At 40.2% G+C, this 20,475-nt stretch overlaps 1 protein-coding gene across 2 annotated transcripts in view; it reads right to left on the bottom strand.

Moving 5' to 3' along the window:
• The window catches only part of NCKAP5 (NCK associated protein 5), a 1,001,373-nt gene that overhangs the window by 197,766 nt on the left and 783,132 nt on the right, over window positions 1-20,475 (bottom strand). For both annotated transcript variants that reach the window (XM_055108553.2, XM_055108550.2), the window contains exon 8: window positions 8,757-8,825. In XM_055108553.2, the coding sequence (XP_054964528.1) occupies window positions 8,757-8,825 (69 nt within the window). The remainder of the gene's footprint in view (window positions 1-8,756; window positions 8,826-20,475) is intronic.

The raw sequence follows: 20,475 nt of genomic DNA, 5'->3' as shown, positions 1-20,475 counted from the left end.
GCCAATCTTGGCAATTCCAATGATTGGTTTAGGAGTGGGCATATAACACAATTCCAGCTAAGGACCACATGTAAAACCAGTAACATGTTCCTGGTGTTTCAAATACCTGGCATTTTCTCCAGGTAACCATTCATTATTACTGTATGTATTTGTGTTAAGATTTCTTTTTCATCTGCATATTTCAAAATACTTTGCATAGAATCACCTACTAAATTTCACTATTACCTTGAAGCTATGTAGCTACATGGCTACCGTTGATAAAATTAAGGTGGACAGGTGAACTAGGTGGTATTTTTCAGCTAATACATAAACTGTAAACATTTAATGTGATAACTGAAATTGACAGCATGAAAGACTAAATCAGAATACTTAAATATCCTAGATATAAGGCACTCTGGTTCATTCATTTCTTCCTTCATTTATCCAATATAAATTTTCTGAGTATCTACTTGCAAAGCTAGATGATTGGGCCATGGTCCTTGACTTCAAAGACTCATACCTGGCAGTGAGTTGGCAAAAAACACAATTATAACACAGTGTGACAAACATCTAATCATCATGGTAATTCTTATAGTCAACGGGAGACTGAGGGACACTTTCGTGTTATTTTTCTCTTGGTAACATATTTGTTTTTGGTGGTGCCCAACTATTTGTGCTTCTTTCTCTATCTAGTATAGTCGAACAGATTATAGTAAGAACGTTTCCATGGAGCTTAATTGTTTTTTGACTCAATACTGACAAATAGTACATCCTTCACAACAGCTGGCTACCAGTAAGTCTCATAGAAAATTAAAACACAGGCTGTCATCAACTTTTGATTAGAAGGCAATCACACCACAAGCAGTAAAAGACTAAAATCAGATTATCTGTAATTGATTAGTTAAATTATATGCACAAGAAGGATTTTTTTTCCCATCAGAAGTCTTTTCAAAGTTACATTGCAGACATTAAGTAAAAAAGAAAGCCTCTTCATTGAAACTATGATTTTAAATAAAATGTTTTCTTAGGTATTGTTTTTGAGTGAAGCACAAGTTACAGAACTACCACAGACCAAAATAAACTATACTTTCATTAACTGAGGCCATATGTTCCTTTATCACTTTATTTATATGTGATCACAACAGTGATAAATGTTATCCAACCCATACAAATTGACCAATAGCATAATAGTGAAAGTCAGTTTTCCAGCATTCATTCCAACTCATAAGTAACTGAGAATTCAAAGTCAAACTACATATCATCTATTTTATTGTTGGCAAATAAACAAAACAAAACAAAACAGAAGAATTGAACTATTCATGCAGGTTGAATCAGGAACAAGGTACCAAAGTTAATTCATGCTATAAATAATTTACTTCTTTTGGATCTCAAACTTTGGATTTGATTTACATTCTCATAAAACTGCCCAATATCAATATTTTCTTTTCTTTCTCCCAGTTGGTCTCTCACTGAAACCATTCTGGTAACGGTGGTCACATAAAATAGCTCTATCCATGATTTATCAGGAGACACGGACTAATATCCTAACTCTAACAGCCCACAGGAGGAAATATGTTATATCTCACAATCCAAGCAGTTGCCCTATAGGCTTAGAGACTCTATATCTAACACAGTTCCTTCTGGCATGTACTTTGGAAAATTGTTTGCTCCTCTTGAAAACTGAACAAAGATACACGAATGCCTTATTTCTTTACCTACTGACATGAGGTTATATTACCCAGAAGGACTCACTGCTTCTTTGAAAAAGATCAGGCAGATTATACACATGCTTTCCTCCATACTGTCTATAACGACAGTGTCTGAGGTTTTGTTATCGCTTTTAACAGCTAACTTCCCTGATGCATAAATAGGACAGCTGTTTGGAGTTTGTGCCTGCAACCTCTACTAGGCTCAAAAGATGATGCCTGGAATGCGTCCCTGCCCTCAACCTAGCATTATGCCCTAAACATTTGGGTTGCAAATAATCACACACCCATAGGCCCAGCTAGTGAGAACAAATCACTTCCAATGTCATCTGCCAGCTTTCCTCTCCAGAGAAAGGGCAGCAGCTGGGCTAGGCTGCAAGGGACTTGAAGCACACTGGAAAAACAAAGCTGGCAGTCCTTAAGCCACTAGCTTGTAGTACAGCCTCCCTTAGGCTGTCCATGGAGGCCTCTCCCCTTTGCTCCTAGGAGATGGAGCAGGGCTGCAGGCGAGACAGGAATGCCAAGGAGAGCGCCTGAGTACATCTCGTGTTTCCTTCTCAGTAAGAATTTTCTCAGACAATCTAGCTCCTCTAACACATGGCTGATCTTCTACTCACACAAAACTTTGCTCTTCTTCCCTGAAAAACTTCCAGGGCTCGTGATTCCTCCATGCACTCTCTTGGAAGTGGGCGAGCAGAGGGAGGAAAAGCTGGGGCTATGGAGTTCTCTATTATTTTATTGAAAAACAGTCCTTGAAGCTGAATAAGAAGCCACACTAAGCAGTTTATTCAGAGAGGGAGCCAATTCTCAGCCAAGGGCTGGGGTGGAGGGTGGAGAAGCTTCCAGGTTTATGGGCGTGGGGAGCCAGGATCTCCATGCTCTATACTTTGACAGTCCTCTCCTGGCTAGTGGGCTTGCTTTCATACCTTCATGAGCTATTTCACCATGAAAAGCCACTGTCATGTCAACAAAGTAACTGAAAAATCTCATCAGAAAAAGTATGTGTTTTTGAAAATGTGCTTTGGAGAGGTGTTCTATGCTTCTGATCTTGGTTGATTGCACTGAGGCAGCTAGGAGAAAGCATGGAGAATATGGACTTGGGTTAAAACAGTGCCTATGTTAACTTCATACACTGACGTGCGCAGGGGATAGGAGAGAAATCTGACTTTTCTCAGCCATAAAATAGGGGAGCTGCCTACCTCTAAAGTTGTGAAAAGGGCACGAGATGATAGACATAATCAGTGAAACCACCTAGGACAGGACTTGATATAAAGCCGTCACCCCTAAATGTGAATCAGGCCAGTTGAACTTCGGAAAATATAATGCATGTTCAGGTAAGCAGTTAAGAAAAAATTATTTTATTTTATTTTATTATTTTGAGACAGAGTCTCACTTTGTCACACAGGCTGGAGTGCAGTAGCACAATCTCGCCTCACTGCAAGCTCTGCCTCCCGGGTTCACGCCATTCTCCTGCCTCAGCCTCTGGAGTAGCTGGGACTACAGGCGCCCATCACCATGCCCGGCTCATTTTATTTATTTTTTTGTATTTTTAGTGGAGACGGGGTTTCACCATATCAGCCAGGATGGTCTCGATCTCCTGACCTCATGATCCGCCTGCCTCGGCCTCCCAAAGAGCTGGGATTACAGGCGTGAGCCACGGCGCCCAGCCGAAAAAATGTTTTAAGAATAAGGGATTCTACTTGGAAAGGCATGAGGGGTATGTATATGTGTGCGTGTGTTTGTGTGTGTGTCCACATAATATACATGTATAAATGTAAGTCACTAAGCATCTGTATTATTCATTTACTTTGTGAAACAATCCTGTAAGACAGAAACAAGAAAGAAACTCGAAGAGGTAAATACACAGCCCCATACAACATTGGAAAAGGGTGAACAGTGAACCCTAGTCTGCCTAATCCAAAGCCCATAAAGTTCTCTTCTAATTCAAATCAGACTATTTGAAGTGGGTCCACTATTTTTTTCAGCTGATTAATCTTGGGATTATTACTTGGGTTAGTGCATAATAAATGAGTGCTCATCTCTGAAGAGATAACTGAAGAAATTAGTCTAAATATATATGTGGGATTTGGGGAAACACTAATTTGAAAATTAATTTCCTGCTGATACTGTCCATTCATTCATTTAGTCATTCAACAAATATGCATTAGGCACCTAGTGTGGGCCGGGAATCTGCTGGGTCCTGCAGAAATAATGAGGAAACAAATACAGGGACTGCCTCCAGGGCGATAGAATCTGGAGCAAACAAGGAGTAGATCATCTGTAATTTCCAAGAAATGAGTATTTTGAACATATGAAAGTGACAAGTACGATCGTCTTCCATTTCTATCAAGACCTTGTTTTTTTTTTTTTTTTTTTGAGATGGAGTCTTGCTCTGTCACCCAGGCTGGAGTGCAGTGGCGCAATCTCAGCTCACTGCGACCTTCACCTCCCGAGTTCAAGTGATTCTCCTGCTTCAGCCTCCCAAGTAGCTAGGCCTACAGGCTCCCACCACCATGCCTGGCTAATTTTCTGTATTTTTAGTAGAGATGAGGTTTCACTATGTTGGCTAGGCTGGTCTCGCACTCCTGACCTTGTGATCCACCCGCCTTGGCCTCCCAAAGTGTTGGGATTACAGGCGTGAGCCACCATGCCCGGCCAAAACCTTGATTTTAAAGATGACGTAGGGCCCAGCCATAGGATATGCCTGAGAGTGTCCTGGGAATGATTCTACAGTCTAGGCTAGGCATGTAGCATGTGGATCAGAGAGACAGGTGAGAAATAGTCTCAGCAACCTACTTCCACCCTTACTTAAAATTCTGTTTTTGTCTATTTCTGAACTACATCCAAAGGCCTAGTTTTCAATGTCCTTGCACTCTGAAGTGTAGAGGTTGGAAAATAACTCAACTCCACCGTCGTCACTGACTGTAAGGGCCCAGCTCTGATTGGAGAGGAAGAAGCAGTTTCTCCAACTTTTCGTGCAGAAGCTCCTCCTGGAATGTTTGTGAAAATTGCCAATTTCCTGTCCCTGCATACTGATTGGGAAGGTCTGAATGAGGTCTAAGGATATGCAATTTTAGCAACCACCACACATCTTTGTGATGCAAAGGGCTCCCAGAAACACACCTTGAGAAACACTGGGATATGGTTTATTGTATTTTATTTTACTGCCTGTAGCTTTATATTATCTCAGACATTGTTGTGGAATCAGAAGTACTTTAAAACTTCCACATGGGTCTGTGCTCTTCTGTTACTGTATCTAAACTTGGTGGAGGGAGCTTTCATCCTTCTACTGAAAATTTCTGAAAATGCTCTCTACAGCACAGCATTCAGATAATCTAATTGTGGTGTTCTTAACCCCAGGTGAATATTATAATCTCCTGTGGTGCTTTAAAAAAACAGAAAGCCCAGGCTCCACCCAAGAGCAGAGTCAGATGGGAATCTCTGAGGTGTGACACAGCCAGCAGTATTTTTAAAGGTCCCCAGGTAAGTCCACCAAGCAGGTACGGAGGAGAAGCACTTGCTGTTCTGGATCTGAGACCTCACCTGCTGCAGCTTCTTCTGCTGAAGATACCCTTTCCAATTCTGCCCCCTCCTCTGCTCACCTACCTGCTGCTCCTCCTGCCCTCTGGTGACTGCATCCTGTGTTTCCAAAGTCCTCAGTGCAGCTCATTTGCTCTGTGACTTTCTCTCACCTCCCTACTCTATGACTGTCCATCCCTTGCACTTCTCCTGCCATGCTGGGAGTGCCGTGAACTCTCAGGGCCTGGGTGAGGCTGACATCCAGTAAAGGTTTGCAGGATACAACGGAATCCATTGAAGTGCAATGCAGTGGTTTTGGATGTTATTTTACTTATTTTACTTCTTTACATGGGAATAGTAGGTATGAAAGAAACTGTGGCCAAGGCAATACTGTGAATAAATAGCAAGTCATTGCTCACCACTAAGTGTCTGTCAAATAGCTAGACTAAGAAACTTGATTCTAACATGCAAACCTCCAAACTCTAAGATTAATTCTTGTTTTTTCCTTTGTACTGCAAGGCTGAGAGATGAGATAGGGAGCAGTAGCGGTGAGGATGAAGTGTATGCATGCACACCTGTTTGTATACAGGTGTGTGCGCATGCATTTGTAGGTGTGTGCACTTGTGGATGTGCATGCCTAGCAAGCCAGGGTGTATGTGTGTGTGTGTATCTAGGAATGTGAGTCTGTTACCTTCTGAATAAATGTGCTCTTCTATTGGAACACAGATTCTCAAGTGTTTTCCCCAAATCCTCAATATGTTCCTCATTTCCCAGAAAATAACCATCAGTGCAAAAAGGATTGAAGAACATTTTGTTTATTTATTTGAGATGGGGTTTCACTCTTTCACCCAGGCTGGAATGCAGTGGCAGGATTATGGCTCACTGCAGCCTCGACCTCCTGGGCCCAAGAGATCCTACTACCTCAGCCTCCCAAATAGCTGTGTCTACAGGTACGTGCCACTACATTCGCCTAGGTTTTATGATTTTTTTTTTTTAATTTTGTAGAGACAGTCTCCCTGTGTTGCCCAGACTGGTCTTAAACTTCTGGGCTCAAGTAATCCTCCTGCCTCAGCCTCCCAAAGTGGTAGGATTGTAGATATAAGCCACTGTGCCTGTCTGAAAAACATTTTAAATTTACATTTATCCACCTGTGTATGTTTGATGACACCCACTAGCAAGGAAAAAACTTACATGAGGCCTTACCTTGTTAGTTTGTTTAATTAGCATAAAAAACCTTGAAAAGAATTTCCAGTTGGCATTATTACTACATTCAACTACCCCATTGAGAGTGTTCTCTTACAATGTGTGGAAATGGATTATCTACCCTCATGTAATTAGTTATAAAACAACCTGCATGTGTAATCAGGGGTCAGTATTCATGAATACAAAATATGCGTATTGCTTAGAGGCAGTTCTTTGTCGTGAATCACCTCTTTGGCAACAGTTAATTTTTGCAACTAATAACAGAGGAACACGCCCTCTAAAAAGTCTGTCTTCAGTGGAAACTTTATATGAAATGATTTTGTGGATAACTTATATTTTTGTCCCCCACATTCTGATGAAACGTACGGAATGCAGGCATGGGAAACACACAAAATACAGACTATGAGTTTCCATAAAGAAATGTGAGTGTTTTGATTGACAGGGAGGGTTGACCTATGGGAGAACTGGGACAAAGTTTCTGTGGTGTGAGTCACATAAATCTGACTTCTAAATACAGATAAAATCTCAGCAGAAATTTCTGTGCAGGAGGTTAAAGTGAAACTTTGCTAATCAATACATATGACCCAAAGGCACTGTATGTTCCTTTAAATATCCTTGGATCTATTTGGTCTTTCTTGCCCTAAACTTTGACTGGACCACGAGCCCGGGGAGCAGTGAGGGCTGCTGAACTGGCCTCACTAGACTCTGAGCCATGTCAGAGTCAACTAATTTTAGTGTTTAACTTTGGACATTGTCAAGATTATTCTGGTTTTTTAAGGTCCTGACAGGGCAGAGAATCGCAAATACCATTTTGCTTGAGTAACCAGTGTATGTGGTTGGGAATATTAAACAATTAACATATCTAATATTAAACAAATAATTTTCTGAGGACATTTTGAGAGTTCTTCAACCACATACAAGTAACCAATACAAAGTGGTATGATGATGACAGTGTCTCAAACTATCAAGTGCACCAGCATCATCGGGAGGGCTTGTTGACACATAGGTCGCTGAGCCCTACCCCAGAGTCTCTGATTCTGTAGGTCTGTCGTGGGTCCTGAGAATCTGCATTCCTAATGAGGCCCCAGGGGAGGCTGACGCTGCTGGTCCAGGGATCACATTTTTAAAACCATTGGTGCAGGGAGACTCCAAGGACTACTGGACCTCAGAGGAGAGAGACTGCTTCCAGTTTGAAGGGAACAAGAGTTATATACGGCGTTACTGCTGGGAGCTGAGCATGTGTTCCTTATAGATCATCCCATTGACTTCTGAGACAGTGCATTGGAGGACAGGGGAATGGAGAGGGTAAGAAATATCAAGAGGAGTTTGTTAGAAGAGATTTCCCTCATGGATAGTAGGGAGAAAAAGACTGACGATATATTGGCAGTTCCCACTGGAAAGGTACTGGAACCAGACGAAATGCAGTTCTTCTTTTCTTTCTAAAATCTGCATCAGGTACATTGTAACAAATCTCAAACTGAATTACTCAGAACACAATAAAGTTTTAAGGTGCTGGACAGATGACTAAAGAAGTGATTTCATTTAAATAACAACTGCAATCACTGACAGGTCCTAGGTGAGAACTTGTCAGGGAGCGAATGGCCAATCGTGGCAGGGAGAGACAGGATGCGTCGGTGATTGGTGTGAGCCCTGATGGTATGAGGTGACAGCAGGGGAGGACGAGGGCTCTGAGCGCATGTCTGTTTTCTCCTCACCTCCCAGAAACTCTCAAATGCCCATTATCTTTGCCATCATCTCTTCATTATCATCACGTAATATTTATCCAGTTTACTCATGCGTATAGCCCTGTCTTCTTCCATTCTGCTCCAATTTTCTTCCTCATTTCTCTTTCTCTTCTTGTCTTGTTCTGAATCTACTGATTTTTTTCCCTCTGGTTGCCAACTGTGAACATCATCCCCACCCACTCTATTAAGGATTTGCTTTTTCAGAAATGGTATCCAACTGGAGATGCAGCATGCCCCGACATGGTTCTTCTCATTCATTGGAAGGGATCACACTTATTGGACTGAAATAATTTATCATACAGTAAACTGTGGCCCAAGAATATGAAACAACAACCAAAAGGAATATACAGATGCCTGGATAAGGAATTAGGGAGGGAGGGGGGCAGATACACACACACACACACACACACACACACACACATACACACACACACACCGCCCACACACACACTTCCTTTTCAATGGCTACATGTTTACTACATTTCTTTGGAGGAGAAAATGCTGATGTTTTGTGGATACTGGTAGCACACACACATTTTGAGATCAGATTAAGGGAATCCTAACTAGTCCAGCCTTGGATCAGGAGCCTCTCCATCCCCCTTACCTCATCAAGACATCGCTCATATTGTTCCCTTTGATTTTCATTCTCCAAAGCCAACGCTGAATTCTCTGCCTGCAGTAAGATACAAAAATAACACAAATAAATCAATGAAATGTTGTGTTATGTGACAACTTATTCCATACAGTTACTAAATATATCTCCTCGTGATCCAAAACAATCTTTTAGAAGTACCTATGACAAGTTCACTCTAAGTACTATTATAAATATCGCAGGGATGACTTCTGTCTTACCAACTTGCTCACTAAAATACATGAGAACTTAAAGAAATGCAAAACTTGATATTCTGAACAGGTAGAAAATCAAATCATGGTTTGATGTGAGAGTGTTCCGTAAAAAGATTACAATGTTTATTTTATTCTATGAAAATGTAAATGGGAGAAATGCCTTAATCCACTTCATTAAGGCCCATCACAGACTCACAGACTTATATTTGTTTAGGCCACAGAAAAGAATCTCACATAAAGTCATGAAAGCATAATTCCAAATGCAAACTAAATATGTTACTTTCATTGTTAGTCAATGACTTATGTACATAAGATAATGAGAAATGTAAGACTTGAACTATACTTAAGCATCCCCTTCCCCACACTCTTGTAATATTACTGCTTTCTCGCTCCTTAGAGCCATGTGGATATGTGGTTGAATATGGTTACTAGGTTGACATGTAGAATAGTAAGGGGAAAGAAAAGTAATCACTGGAAGCTTATTAGGTTTTAGAAGGAGCGTGAAATGCTGATATGAAGCTGCCCTCCACCTCAGGTGACCTGGTTCCACTGCAGGTTCCTGTCTGAATCTTCAACTGTGCCAGTGAACCCTTCCCAGGGCTATGACAATGACCACCCGCTCTAAGCCCCCAAGCAATCTTGGCTCTACCTGCCCCTTCTCTAAAATCCTCCTTGACATTTGGAAGTAGGGGTATAGTAATCTAAATCAGTATTTTCAAAATTATGGTATGATTTTTAGGTGGTACACAGATCAACATTTTAACTTCATAGTTTTTTCCCATCCGTTTTTCTAAACCTTTTATTTGGAAATAATTTCAAACTTATATCAATGGATGAATGGATTATGGTACGTATACACAATGAAATACTATTTGGCCATAAAAAGGAATGAAATAATATCATTTGCAGCAACATGGAGAGATCTAGAAGTCATGTTAAGTGAAATAATCTATGCACACAAAGACAAATATTGCATGTTCTCACTCATATACAGGAGCTAAAAATGTGGATGTCATAACGGTAGAGAATAAAATGATAGATACTAGAGGCTGGGATTTGGGGTAGGTGCGAGAGGGGATGAAGAGACATTGGTCAATGGTTACAGATATAAGTTAGATAAAATATATAGTTAAATAAAAGGTGTAAGTTCTATTTTTTGACAGCAGAGTAGGGTGACTATAGCTAACAACAACGTATTGAATATTTCAAAGTAGCTAGAAGAGAGAACATGAAGTGTTACTAACACATAGAAATGATAGGCTGGGCTTGGTGGCTCACTTCTGTAATCCCAGCACTTTGGGAGGCAGAGGCAGGTGCATCACTAGAGGTTAGGAGTTTGAGACCAGCCTGGCCAACAGGGTGAAACCCCATCTCTACTAAAAATATAAAAATTAACCGGGCTTGGTGGTGCACCCCTGTAATCCCAGCTATTCGGGAGAATGAGGTGAGAGAATAACTTGAATCTGGGAGGTGCAGGATGCAGTGAGTGGAGATTATGCCACTGCACTCCAGCCTGGAAGATAGTGAGACTCCATCTCAGAAAAAAAAAAGAGAAAAAAGAAATGATAAATACTCAAGCTGATGGATGCCTCAAATACTCTGACACAATCATTATACATTCTATACCTGTAACAAAATATCACATGACCCATAAATACAGAAAATATTATGTATCAAAAAACAAAAAGAATAGCATTAAGAACCTCACAAATCCTTTCCTAAGATTCACAAATTGTTAACGTTTTGCCACATCTGCCATATCAATTCCTTTCCATTTCTTTTCTGCACCTGAAAAGTACCTTGTAGACATGATGCATTTTATTCCTAAATACTTCCATATGTGTTTCCTCATAACAAAGTCATTGTCTTGTACAATCACAGTATAGTTGTTAATTTCAGGAAATATAGGAAATATAAATACAGTACCACAATGTGATCTACAGTTCTTCCAGTTTCACCAATTGTCCCAATAATGTCATTGATAGCAATTTTTTTCCAGTATACAATCCTACCTGTGATCATGTACTGCATTCGACTGTCATTGCCATTCATCAGGTAACCTCTAATCCGGAATACCTTGCCTTTTATTTATTTATTTTTTTTTGAGATGGAGTATTGCTGTTGTTGCCCAGGCTGGAGAGCAATGGCACGATCTTGGCTTACTGTGACCTCCACCTCTCGGGCTCAAGTGATTCTCCTGCCTCAGCCTCCCAAGTAGCTGGGATTACAGGTGACCACCACCACACCTGGCTAATTTTTGTATTTTTAGTAGAGATGGGGTTTCACCACGTTGGCCAGGCTGGTCTTGAACTCCTGATCTCAGGTGATCTGCCTGCCTCGGCCTCCCAAAGTGCTGGGATTACAGACATGAGCCATTGCACCCGGCCTGGAATAGTTTGTCTTTTTATGTTTTTTATTTTCTTCTTCCCTTCTTTTCCCCCTTACTTCCTCTTCTTCCTTACCTTTCTTTTTTTTTTTTTTTTTCCTTTCTGAGTAGAGGCCAGTTATGTTGTTGAACATCCCTTAATTTGGGCTTCTCTGGAGCTCCCTCATACATATTTGGTGGAAACAGTGCACAGGCAATGCTGGGCCCTTCTCAGTGCATCATAGCAGCCACGTGACATCCATGGGACCTGCTGCTGGACATGTTAACTTTCATCACTTGGTTAAGGTAGGGTCTGCCAAATCTCCCCACTGTAAAGTTACTGATTTTCCTCTTGCAATTAATAAGTAATTTGTGGGGAGATACTTTGAGGCTATGAAAATATCCTATTGCTCATCAAACTTTCACCTACCTATTTAAGCAACCATCAATGATTTTTAACCAAATCATTGATTACCTTGGTTGCATATGCTGACTTCTAACTCCATTTTTCTATCTACATTTATGAGTTGACATTCTTCCATAGGTAAGTGATTTTCCTTTTTGTTAGTATGAAAACATCAATTCTGATAATTTTGATGTTCAAATCACTCCAGCTTTGGGCAGGTGAGCCCCTTTAAGCTGGTGTCTGTATCCTTTTGACATGTACCCATCATTTCTTAAATACTTTCTTTTTCAGCAAAAAGAGATGTTCTAGGACCATCTTGCTTTTTCCTTGCTTCAATCCCTGAAATCAGGCATTTCTCTAAGGAATTCTACTTCCTCTTACTCGGGGAATGATAATTGGGAACTAAGATCTGGGTGTTAGCCTGTATCAGTTGCTACCAAGGAGTCACTGCTTCTAGTCGCTTTCAGTGGAAGGATTTTTCCACACTCCTACATGCACAGGCTCAACACCCCCACCCCACCCCAAGCCCTACAGGATTCTTTCGTATCTTCTCCTTTTCATATTAGTATCTTCCTTTTTGTATGGTTAGCACTCAGGCTCTCAGCATTATTTTAACTCCTTTGTTCAATCTTACCATGTGTACAAAATTGGTATGCTACCCAAACCAGTGCTAGGAAAAGTTCAGTTTTGTGTTTTTCTTTAGAACAAAAGTATAAAGTAAAAATACTGTGTTCCAAAGTTACTAAGTTGGTTTTTCCCCTCCTCCCCTTTTAGTGTGTTTATATTATTCATTTGAAATTCGGTTCAGTTTATTTGTTTCTGATAGTATTCAAATTTAATTTCCTCTCTTCTTAATTACATTTTGTTTTTTAGAATACATAAAACATTAACAAGAATCCAAAAGTTAAAACTATATTAAAGGGTATATATTGAGTGCAGTGTCCCTCCCTCTCCTGCCTCGTTCCTTTCTACCTCTCGAAGATTCTTTAATAGTGTCATTATCCCTTTTTTGTCTTCCTCTGTTACTTTTAAAATCATGTCCTTTGGCCGGGTGTGGTGATTACAGGCTCACACCTATAATCTCAGCACTTTGGAAGGACAAGGTGGGAGGATCCCTTGAGCCCAGGAGTTCGAGACCGGCCTGGGTGACATAGTGAGATCTCCATCTCTACTAAAAATAAAATAAAATAAAAATTAGCCAGGTGTGGTGGTGCATGCATAGAGTCCCAGCTACTAAGGAGGTTGAGTTGGGAGGATTGCTTGAGCCCCAGGAGGTCAAGGCTGCATGAACTATGATTGTGCCACTGTACTCCAGCCTGGGCGACAAAACCAGACCCTGACTCAAATACACACACACACACACACACACACACACACACACGCACACACACACACACACGACACCCACCATGTCCTCTGACTCCCTCCTATTACATATCCAACAATCACCTTTCTTCCTTTCTCTCCTTTTTTCCTGCTATTTTATTAGTTGCATACTTCCTACTTTGCCAGCGTATATCATTTTCACACAGGCTTCTTCCACCTTTGCCCCCACCTTTGGTTTGGTCTCCTTAATGGATAATGGCTGGTTGGTCTTATGTTCTTTTGCTTCTGTAGCAAAAGAAATTGCTTTGAAATTCCCTCTTTTCCTTTTCCCCTTCACAACCACGTCTCCACACTGCACCTCCTCTTTCCCCTTTATCTCCTTCTTTCCCGGCAGGCTGCCTCTCTGAGACAGCCACCTGGGTCTGCTCACTTTCCAGCCTTGCCCAACAGCCCACTGGATCTGCCACGTGTCCACCTGTGTGCAGTGCTGGCCTTGGGCTTTCTCATTTCCTCGGTGCCCTCTGCTTTCCATCTCCCTGGGCACACACGCTGGCAGCAGGAGTTACATGGGTATCTGGTATTTATTTTTCTACTTACAGTAATTTGAAATTCAAGTGTTCTCTGTTATTGATAAAATGCAGAAGGCATGGGTTATATGTGGTTTTATTTGTGTTTCCTGGTGATATGAATGTCTTCTTTGGCAGGTGCTTGAAAAGTTTCAAATGTAGGCTAGTTTGTTACTTTAATCAACAGTGAAACTTAGGAGAAATGATTGAACCAGAATAGGGCACAAAAATGAGGAAAACTCCCGGGAAAAGTCTGTTTGAGAGTGACTCGCCATTTTGATCAAGGTCAGGTCATTTCAACTCAGTCACAGTTCACATTCCAGAACTCCTCAAACACTGTTTCTTCTTCAGGTTACAGTTTTGATCCTTGGCTTTGACCTTGTTGCTCTGGGGCTGAATCCGTTTTAACAAACCTGTGAACACCCCAGTCCCTCAGGTGGGATCCTGCCACATTCTTTCAGGTCTCATAATGGACAGACATCTGCCACACAGCACGATCCTTCTGTGCTCAGGCTGATCATCCGTTTGCCCTTTTTAAGCACAGTTATTGGTTATTCCCAGACTGTTTCTTCTCTTCATTCTTCACCAAACTAAACTGACTTTGCTGTTCCCTTCAGGGATTGCTTTTGGCCAGTCCCATGGAAGCTTTTCCGTCTCTGCAGCTGAGATGGAACCCCTCAGTTCCTCCTCCAGACCAAAAGGAAGAGCAGGCTCCGGTTCCAGTTCCATTCTGTTGCAGTCTTATTAGGCAATGCCATCTTGAGTTACTTTTAGCAAGTCACTTACCATTGCTGGGTTTATAATTTCTTAGTTAATAAACAAAGATATCCAACTTGCCAATCTAAAAGCGATTTCCAGTTCAGATATTTGGATACCATGAATCACGGAGGAAAATGCTAGAATTCCAATTCTACAAAGTCATGATTTCTTTGGAGAAATTTACCTTTTGTGGAGTCTGCTGATTTTAGTAAGCCAGCAGTACAAAGGATAATGGGAAGAGAGATAAAGGAGAGAACTGCAAATGCCACTTCACACTGTTTACTTTAAATGTCTTGGAAAAAACGTGTATGGAAATAAAGCTGAAAATGGGAATTTATATGGGATATCTACACCTCGCTCCTACCCACAATATCACGTTGCAAAAACACTGCAATCGATCCATTCAGATAATTACCGTCATTATACCGTTTACATTACTTGCCTCACGTTTACTGCTCTGACAATCTATTACTGCCAAGCAAATTAAATACCTAAAGGGTGCTGGTGAAAGCACAATAGTCACATTTATGGTTACTGTGTTCAGTTACAGAGACCAATTTAATTGATGTAATCCTACATATCCCATGGGACAAAAAAGATATTAACAATCATGCTGGTGAAGTTAAAATAATCTTGAACTGATGATTTTCTTTAATCCATTTGCATTTATTAGAGATTCAGGATTAACCTGCTACCAACTTAAGGCAACAGAGAAAAAAAAACAGGAAAAAAAACCCTCTTAACTAAATGTGATTTAAAGAAACAGTGAATATTTATATAGCAGGAATGGGAAAGGATAAGCAGAGAGGGAAAGGAAAGAGAAAATGCAAGTGTCACTATTAAGAATTACAGACATCACAATACAGGTCTTTTTCTACTTTAAATAAGTATGTTATTAAAGTCAATATGCCCAGAGGATGCAATTAGAGCATTCAAGTAAATGTAACAGTGAATCTTTGCATTCAGCTTTGTCTTCCACAACAATCAAAAACTTTTGCTAGACTTAGCCCGGGACTTAGAAGATTTCCTGCTCAGCGTGGTTTCCCCATGGCTCCAAATTATAGTGGTCTAAATATGTTCATGGTTTCATCTCTAAAAATCCTTAAATGTCCTTATAAAATCAAAGAGCATCACAGAGGAAATCCGTATTGGTTTGGTTTACTGTGGAAAAGGGGTTTGACTTGATACGTAAAAGGAACTGTGTTTCTTAGAGGTCCTGCTCAGTGAATAGATAGGCTGGCTGGAACTTACGAATGATTGAAAAATCTGATGCTTCTAAAGCCACTGTCCTACATTAATTCTGTAAGTATGTATTATGTTTAAAATCTTTGTATACTATAAATTTGTTTAATAGATCCTTTTCCACAGACTAAAGGTAGACTACTAGCTCTACACAAAAATCTGTCCTCTGCATAACATAACAGCTCTGCTGCAGGCTTTTCACCTCTTATACTTTGTCTCCACTCACTTCCATGACCTTATATATCTGATTCTCCACAGCACACACCATCTCAAGAGTCAGGCTCAGCTCCTAAAGCTCCCATGCTCCTTCCTGGGCTGTACCTTTGGTTTTGCTGCTCTAGCATGGAATAAGCTTTACTCTCCCATTGGCCTTTCTAAATCTCACTCAGTTTTGGTGGTCTGGCTCAGATCTGGACTTGAAATACTTAAATGGGGACACCTTTAAATTAAAAAAAAATTGGATGTATAAAAATGTAGCAAAATATTGCAAAGAATTCCCCCACACCATTCAAGAGACTCCCCAAAGGTTAACTATTTTACCACATTTGCTTATCATTCAATACTATCTATACCTGGAGACAACTTTTTAAAAACACTTGAGAGTAAGATGAAGACACAATGCAATGTCCTTTTACCTCTTAATACTTCGGCATGTACTTCCTAAAAATACATTTTCTATATAACCACTGTGTAGTTATCACATTCAGGAAATTAACATTGATGCAATAGCCTAATCTACTCTACAGGCCTTGTTCAAATTTTTCCAGTTGTCTCTCAGGTGTCCCTGTCTAGTCCAGGATCCAATCCAGGTTCACAGAGCTGCATTTAGTTATCATTTCTCTTTAGCATCCTCTCATATGGAACAGTTCCTGAGGTGTTGTCTTTCATGATCTTGATACTTTTCAAAAGTATAGGCCAGTTATTTTGTAGAATGTCCTTCAATTTGAATTCGCCTGATGTTTCTTCATAGATTTTAATATTTATGGCGAGAATATCATGGCAATGATATTGTGTCCTTCTTAGTGCATTGTATCAGGAGGCACATGATACCAATTTATCCCATTACTACAGGTGGAGTATCTCTAATCTGAAAATCTGAAATGCTCCAAAATCCAAAACTTTTTGAGAGCCAACATGAATAAAGAAATGTGCAATAGAGTCTTTTAGATTTTGGATTTTCAGATTAGGAATGCTGAACTGGGTAAATACATAATGCAAATATTTCAAAATCTGAAAAAATCAGAAAGTTGAAACACTTCTGGTCCTAAGCATTTTGGATAAAGATACTCAATTTGTATGTTAAATTTGATCACCTGGTGAAGGTGGTATCTGTGACATTTCTCCACTATAAAATTATTTATTTCCTTTTATCAACAGTAAGTATCTTGCGGCAAGGTACTTCAAGATATGTAAATATCCAGAGTCTTTGAGATTGCAAATATGCAAATATCTAAACTTTGGTTCACTCCTCTTAGTATCTATTGGTAATTTTTTTTTTGACTAAAACAATTATGACTGTGGTGGTTGCCAAATAGCGACTTTTATTTTTATTTTATCTATCATCTATCTATCCATCCACCCATAGCAACTTTTATTTTATCTATCTATCTATCTATCTATCTATCTATCTATCCATCCATCTTTCTATCCATCCATCCATCCATCCATCCATGTTGGTGCAAATGTAATTGTGGCTTTTGCCATTACTTTTAAGGGCAAAAACTGCAATTATGTTTGCACCAATATAATATCTATCTTGTTACCTCTTATACTTTGTCTCCACTCACTTCTATGACCTTATATATCTGCTTCTCCACAGCGCACACCATCTCAAGAGTCAGGCTCATCTCCTAAAGCTCCTGTGTTCCTTCCAGGGCTGTGCCTTTGGTTTTGCTGCTCTAGCATGGAATATGCTTTACACTCCCATTGGCCAAATAGTGACTATTGGCTCTGTCACCCAGGCTGGAGTGTAGTGGTGTGATCATAGCTCACTGCATACTCAAACTCCTGGGTTCAAGTGATCCTCCCGCCTCAGCCTCTTGAGTAGCTGAGACTGCAGGCATGTGCCAACATACTCCACTAATTTTAAAAAACATTTTTGTAGAGATAAGATATTGCTATGTTGTCCAGGCTGGTCTTGAGCTCCTGGTCTCAGGTGATCCTACCACCTCAGCCTCCCAAAGCATAAATAGTGATTTAAATTCTACTAGTCTTCCTGCATTTACTAGTTTGAACCTTATCACAAGTAGGGGCCACACATTTTAGCACTTTATTATAATGCCTTCAATTGAGACGAGTAGTTTCATGAGTATTATTAGTCTTCTCCAGTTAGACTCTAAGCCCTTTGAGACAAGGATCATGCTTTATACGCCTCTTTTCAAAGGAGTGAGATGTAAATTAGTGTATTTTAACTATAGCTATGGGTGGAAATGAAAATTCAGTTTGATATTTAGATTCACTTAGCATCAATGCGTACTTTTACCTATGTCACCTCAGTGGTGGTCTGCACACATGTGGATATATACTGATGTATCTTTTAAAAATATTATAGACAAATGAGAAATTAAACCAGTGATAACCAACTTTTCCCCTTTGCAAACATCAATATAAATTTGATTTATTATTAGGATGTCTATATTTTTTCTTCTTTCTTTTTTTTGAGACAGGGTCTCTTGCCACTCAGGCTGGAGTGCAATGGTATGATCTCAGCTCCCTGCAACCTCCACCTACTGGGTTCAAGCAATTTCTCCCACCTCAGCCTCCTGAGCAGCTGGGACTACAGGCATGTGCCACCATGCCCAGCTCATTTTTGTATTTTTTAGTAGAGATGGGACTTCACCATGTTGGTCAGCCTGGTCTTGAACTCCTGACCTCAAGTGATCCACCCACCTCAGCCTCCCGAAGTGCTGGGATTACAGGCGTGAGCCACTGCACCCTGCCCAGTGTGTATATTTTCAAAATGAAAGATGAATATACACCATCTGACACATTCTGACAACTGACAAAATATTTAAAGCTTGTACTTCGTTATATTGAATAGTAGAGGAGACTGAGGTTTTGCCCCTCACTTATAAATGTTAACTGCATTTATTACTAGTATTGTTGTAGTAGTAGATTAAAGATGGTTGCAAATGCTCTGTGACTTACCTTCTTGAATCTAGACTGGCCTTACTGACTTGATTGACCAATGGAAGGAGGCTGAAGTGCCATCTTTGGTCTTCCAAGACTACACCATGAGCTTTTAAGCTTCTACCTGGCCTCTTAGAACACTTCTTATATGAGCTACCATGTAGGCAGTCTGAATGTTTTGAGGTGGTATAAAGCCCCAGCTATGCAGACAGGCCTTGGAGGATGAGATGCCTTGCAGAGAGAGATAGGCCAGGGGACACTGAGAGGCCAGCCATGGGAGTGAAGGAGCCATCTTGGAAATGGATCCTTTCACCTCCCAACATCACATAGATTGGAGATGAACTATCCAGCTGTGTCCTCCCCAAATTTCTGACCCATAAAATTGTGAGAAAAATTAAATTGTTATTTTAAGCCTCAAAGTGTTGAGATAGTTGGTTACATAGCAATAAATAAGTGGAACAGTCATATTCAGGAAACAAGGTGGAACATCAATTCTTTTATGTGTGCATTCAATTACTGGTCCTTTGCTGTACCTACAGGAGCTATGCTGGGGGTAAATAAAGATGGATAAAATATACAGGGGCCACCATAAAGAAAACAATAGTCTAATAGAAGAAACAAGTTAATTTCTCACATTGAAAACTACAATGCAATAGGATCAGAACAAAAAAAAAATCAACAAACTTCAGATGAGGTAGGAAAGAGGTGACCGACCCTTGAATCAGTCTACTCAACAGGCAATCAAAACAATGACAAAGGTGCACATTGGACTAAATAAAAATAACACAGTTTTGAACAAAATGCCAAGAAAATGACACCTGACTTGTATTCAAAAAGCACATTATTCAACCAGGCTAGAATCCTGGATGTAAATATTGTCAAATTATTATGAAAGCAAATAATGTCAGACACTATCTAATACCCACTGCAGAGAAAACCTTGGGTTCAACAATGGCAAAAAAATAAATAAATAAATAAATAACAAACTGATCATATGCAAATGAAACAGGTAGAAATGAACAGGGTTGAGTGGTGTGGAGGAAAGAAGGTGGAAAGAAGATGTCCTCTGAAGACAAAAAGAGAGAGAAAGAGAAGAAAATGACCAATTCGCAGTAGTTAAAAAAGGCTGCCTCCCTGTGGCTTTCCCACGGCAAAAGCTGGTCTTTTCCAGAGTGACATCTTTCAAGCTTGCTGAAACTCCTTCAATTCAGGAAAGGCAGACAGGTCAGAATAAGATCAGAAAAGGTATTTCTCTAAAATACCAATTCAACTCATGGTTTGGCCCCATAGGTAAGAAAAGGTGCTTCTGTACTTTATTTTCTCTTTGGAATTTTTTCCAGCCAAAAATGTGCTGCTTTATGATGGCCAGCCTGTGTCAGAGTCCTGTGCCACTCTACTTAAATAACACACTTCCCAACTCTAGGCCATCCCAACAATTTCATTTGGGGAGGCCAAAGGGCTGTACCTGCAGGAGCTATGCTAGGGGGTATACAAAGATGGATAAAATAGAGAGAGGCCACCATAAAGAAAAAAATAGTCTAATAGAAGAAACAAGTTAGTTTCTCACAGTGAAAACTACAGGCTTCCAAGCAAAATACACAGGTCCCCAAAATGTTCCTAATTCCCCTGCAGTCTGTTCTGTTTTGAAAGCTGTTTAAAAACATCCTGAGGAAAAAGTCCCAGG

The sequence above is a fragment of the Pan paniscus genome, chromosome 13, assembly GCF_029289425.2.
Source record: "Pan paniscus chromosome 13, NHGRI_mPanPan1-v2.0_pri, whole genome shotgun sequence".
NCBI classification, from domain to species: domain Eukaryota; kingdom Metazoa; phylum Chordata; class Mammalia; order Primates; family Hominidae; genus Pan; species Pan paniscus.
This window is presented reverse-complemented; position numbering and strand designations above follow the sequence as displayed.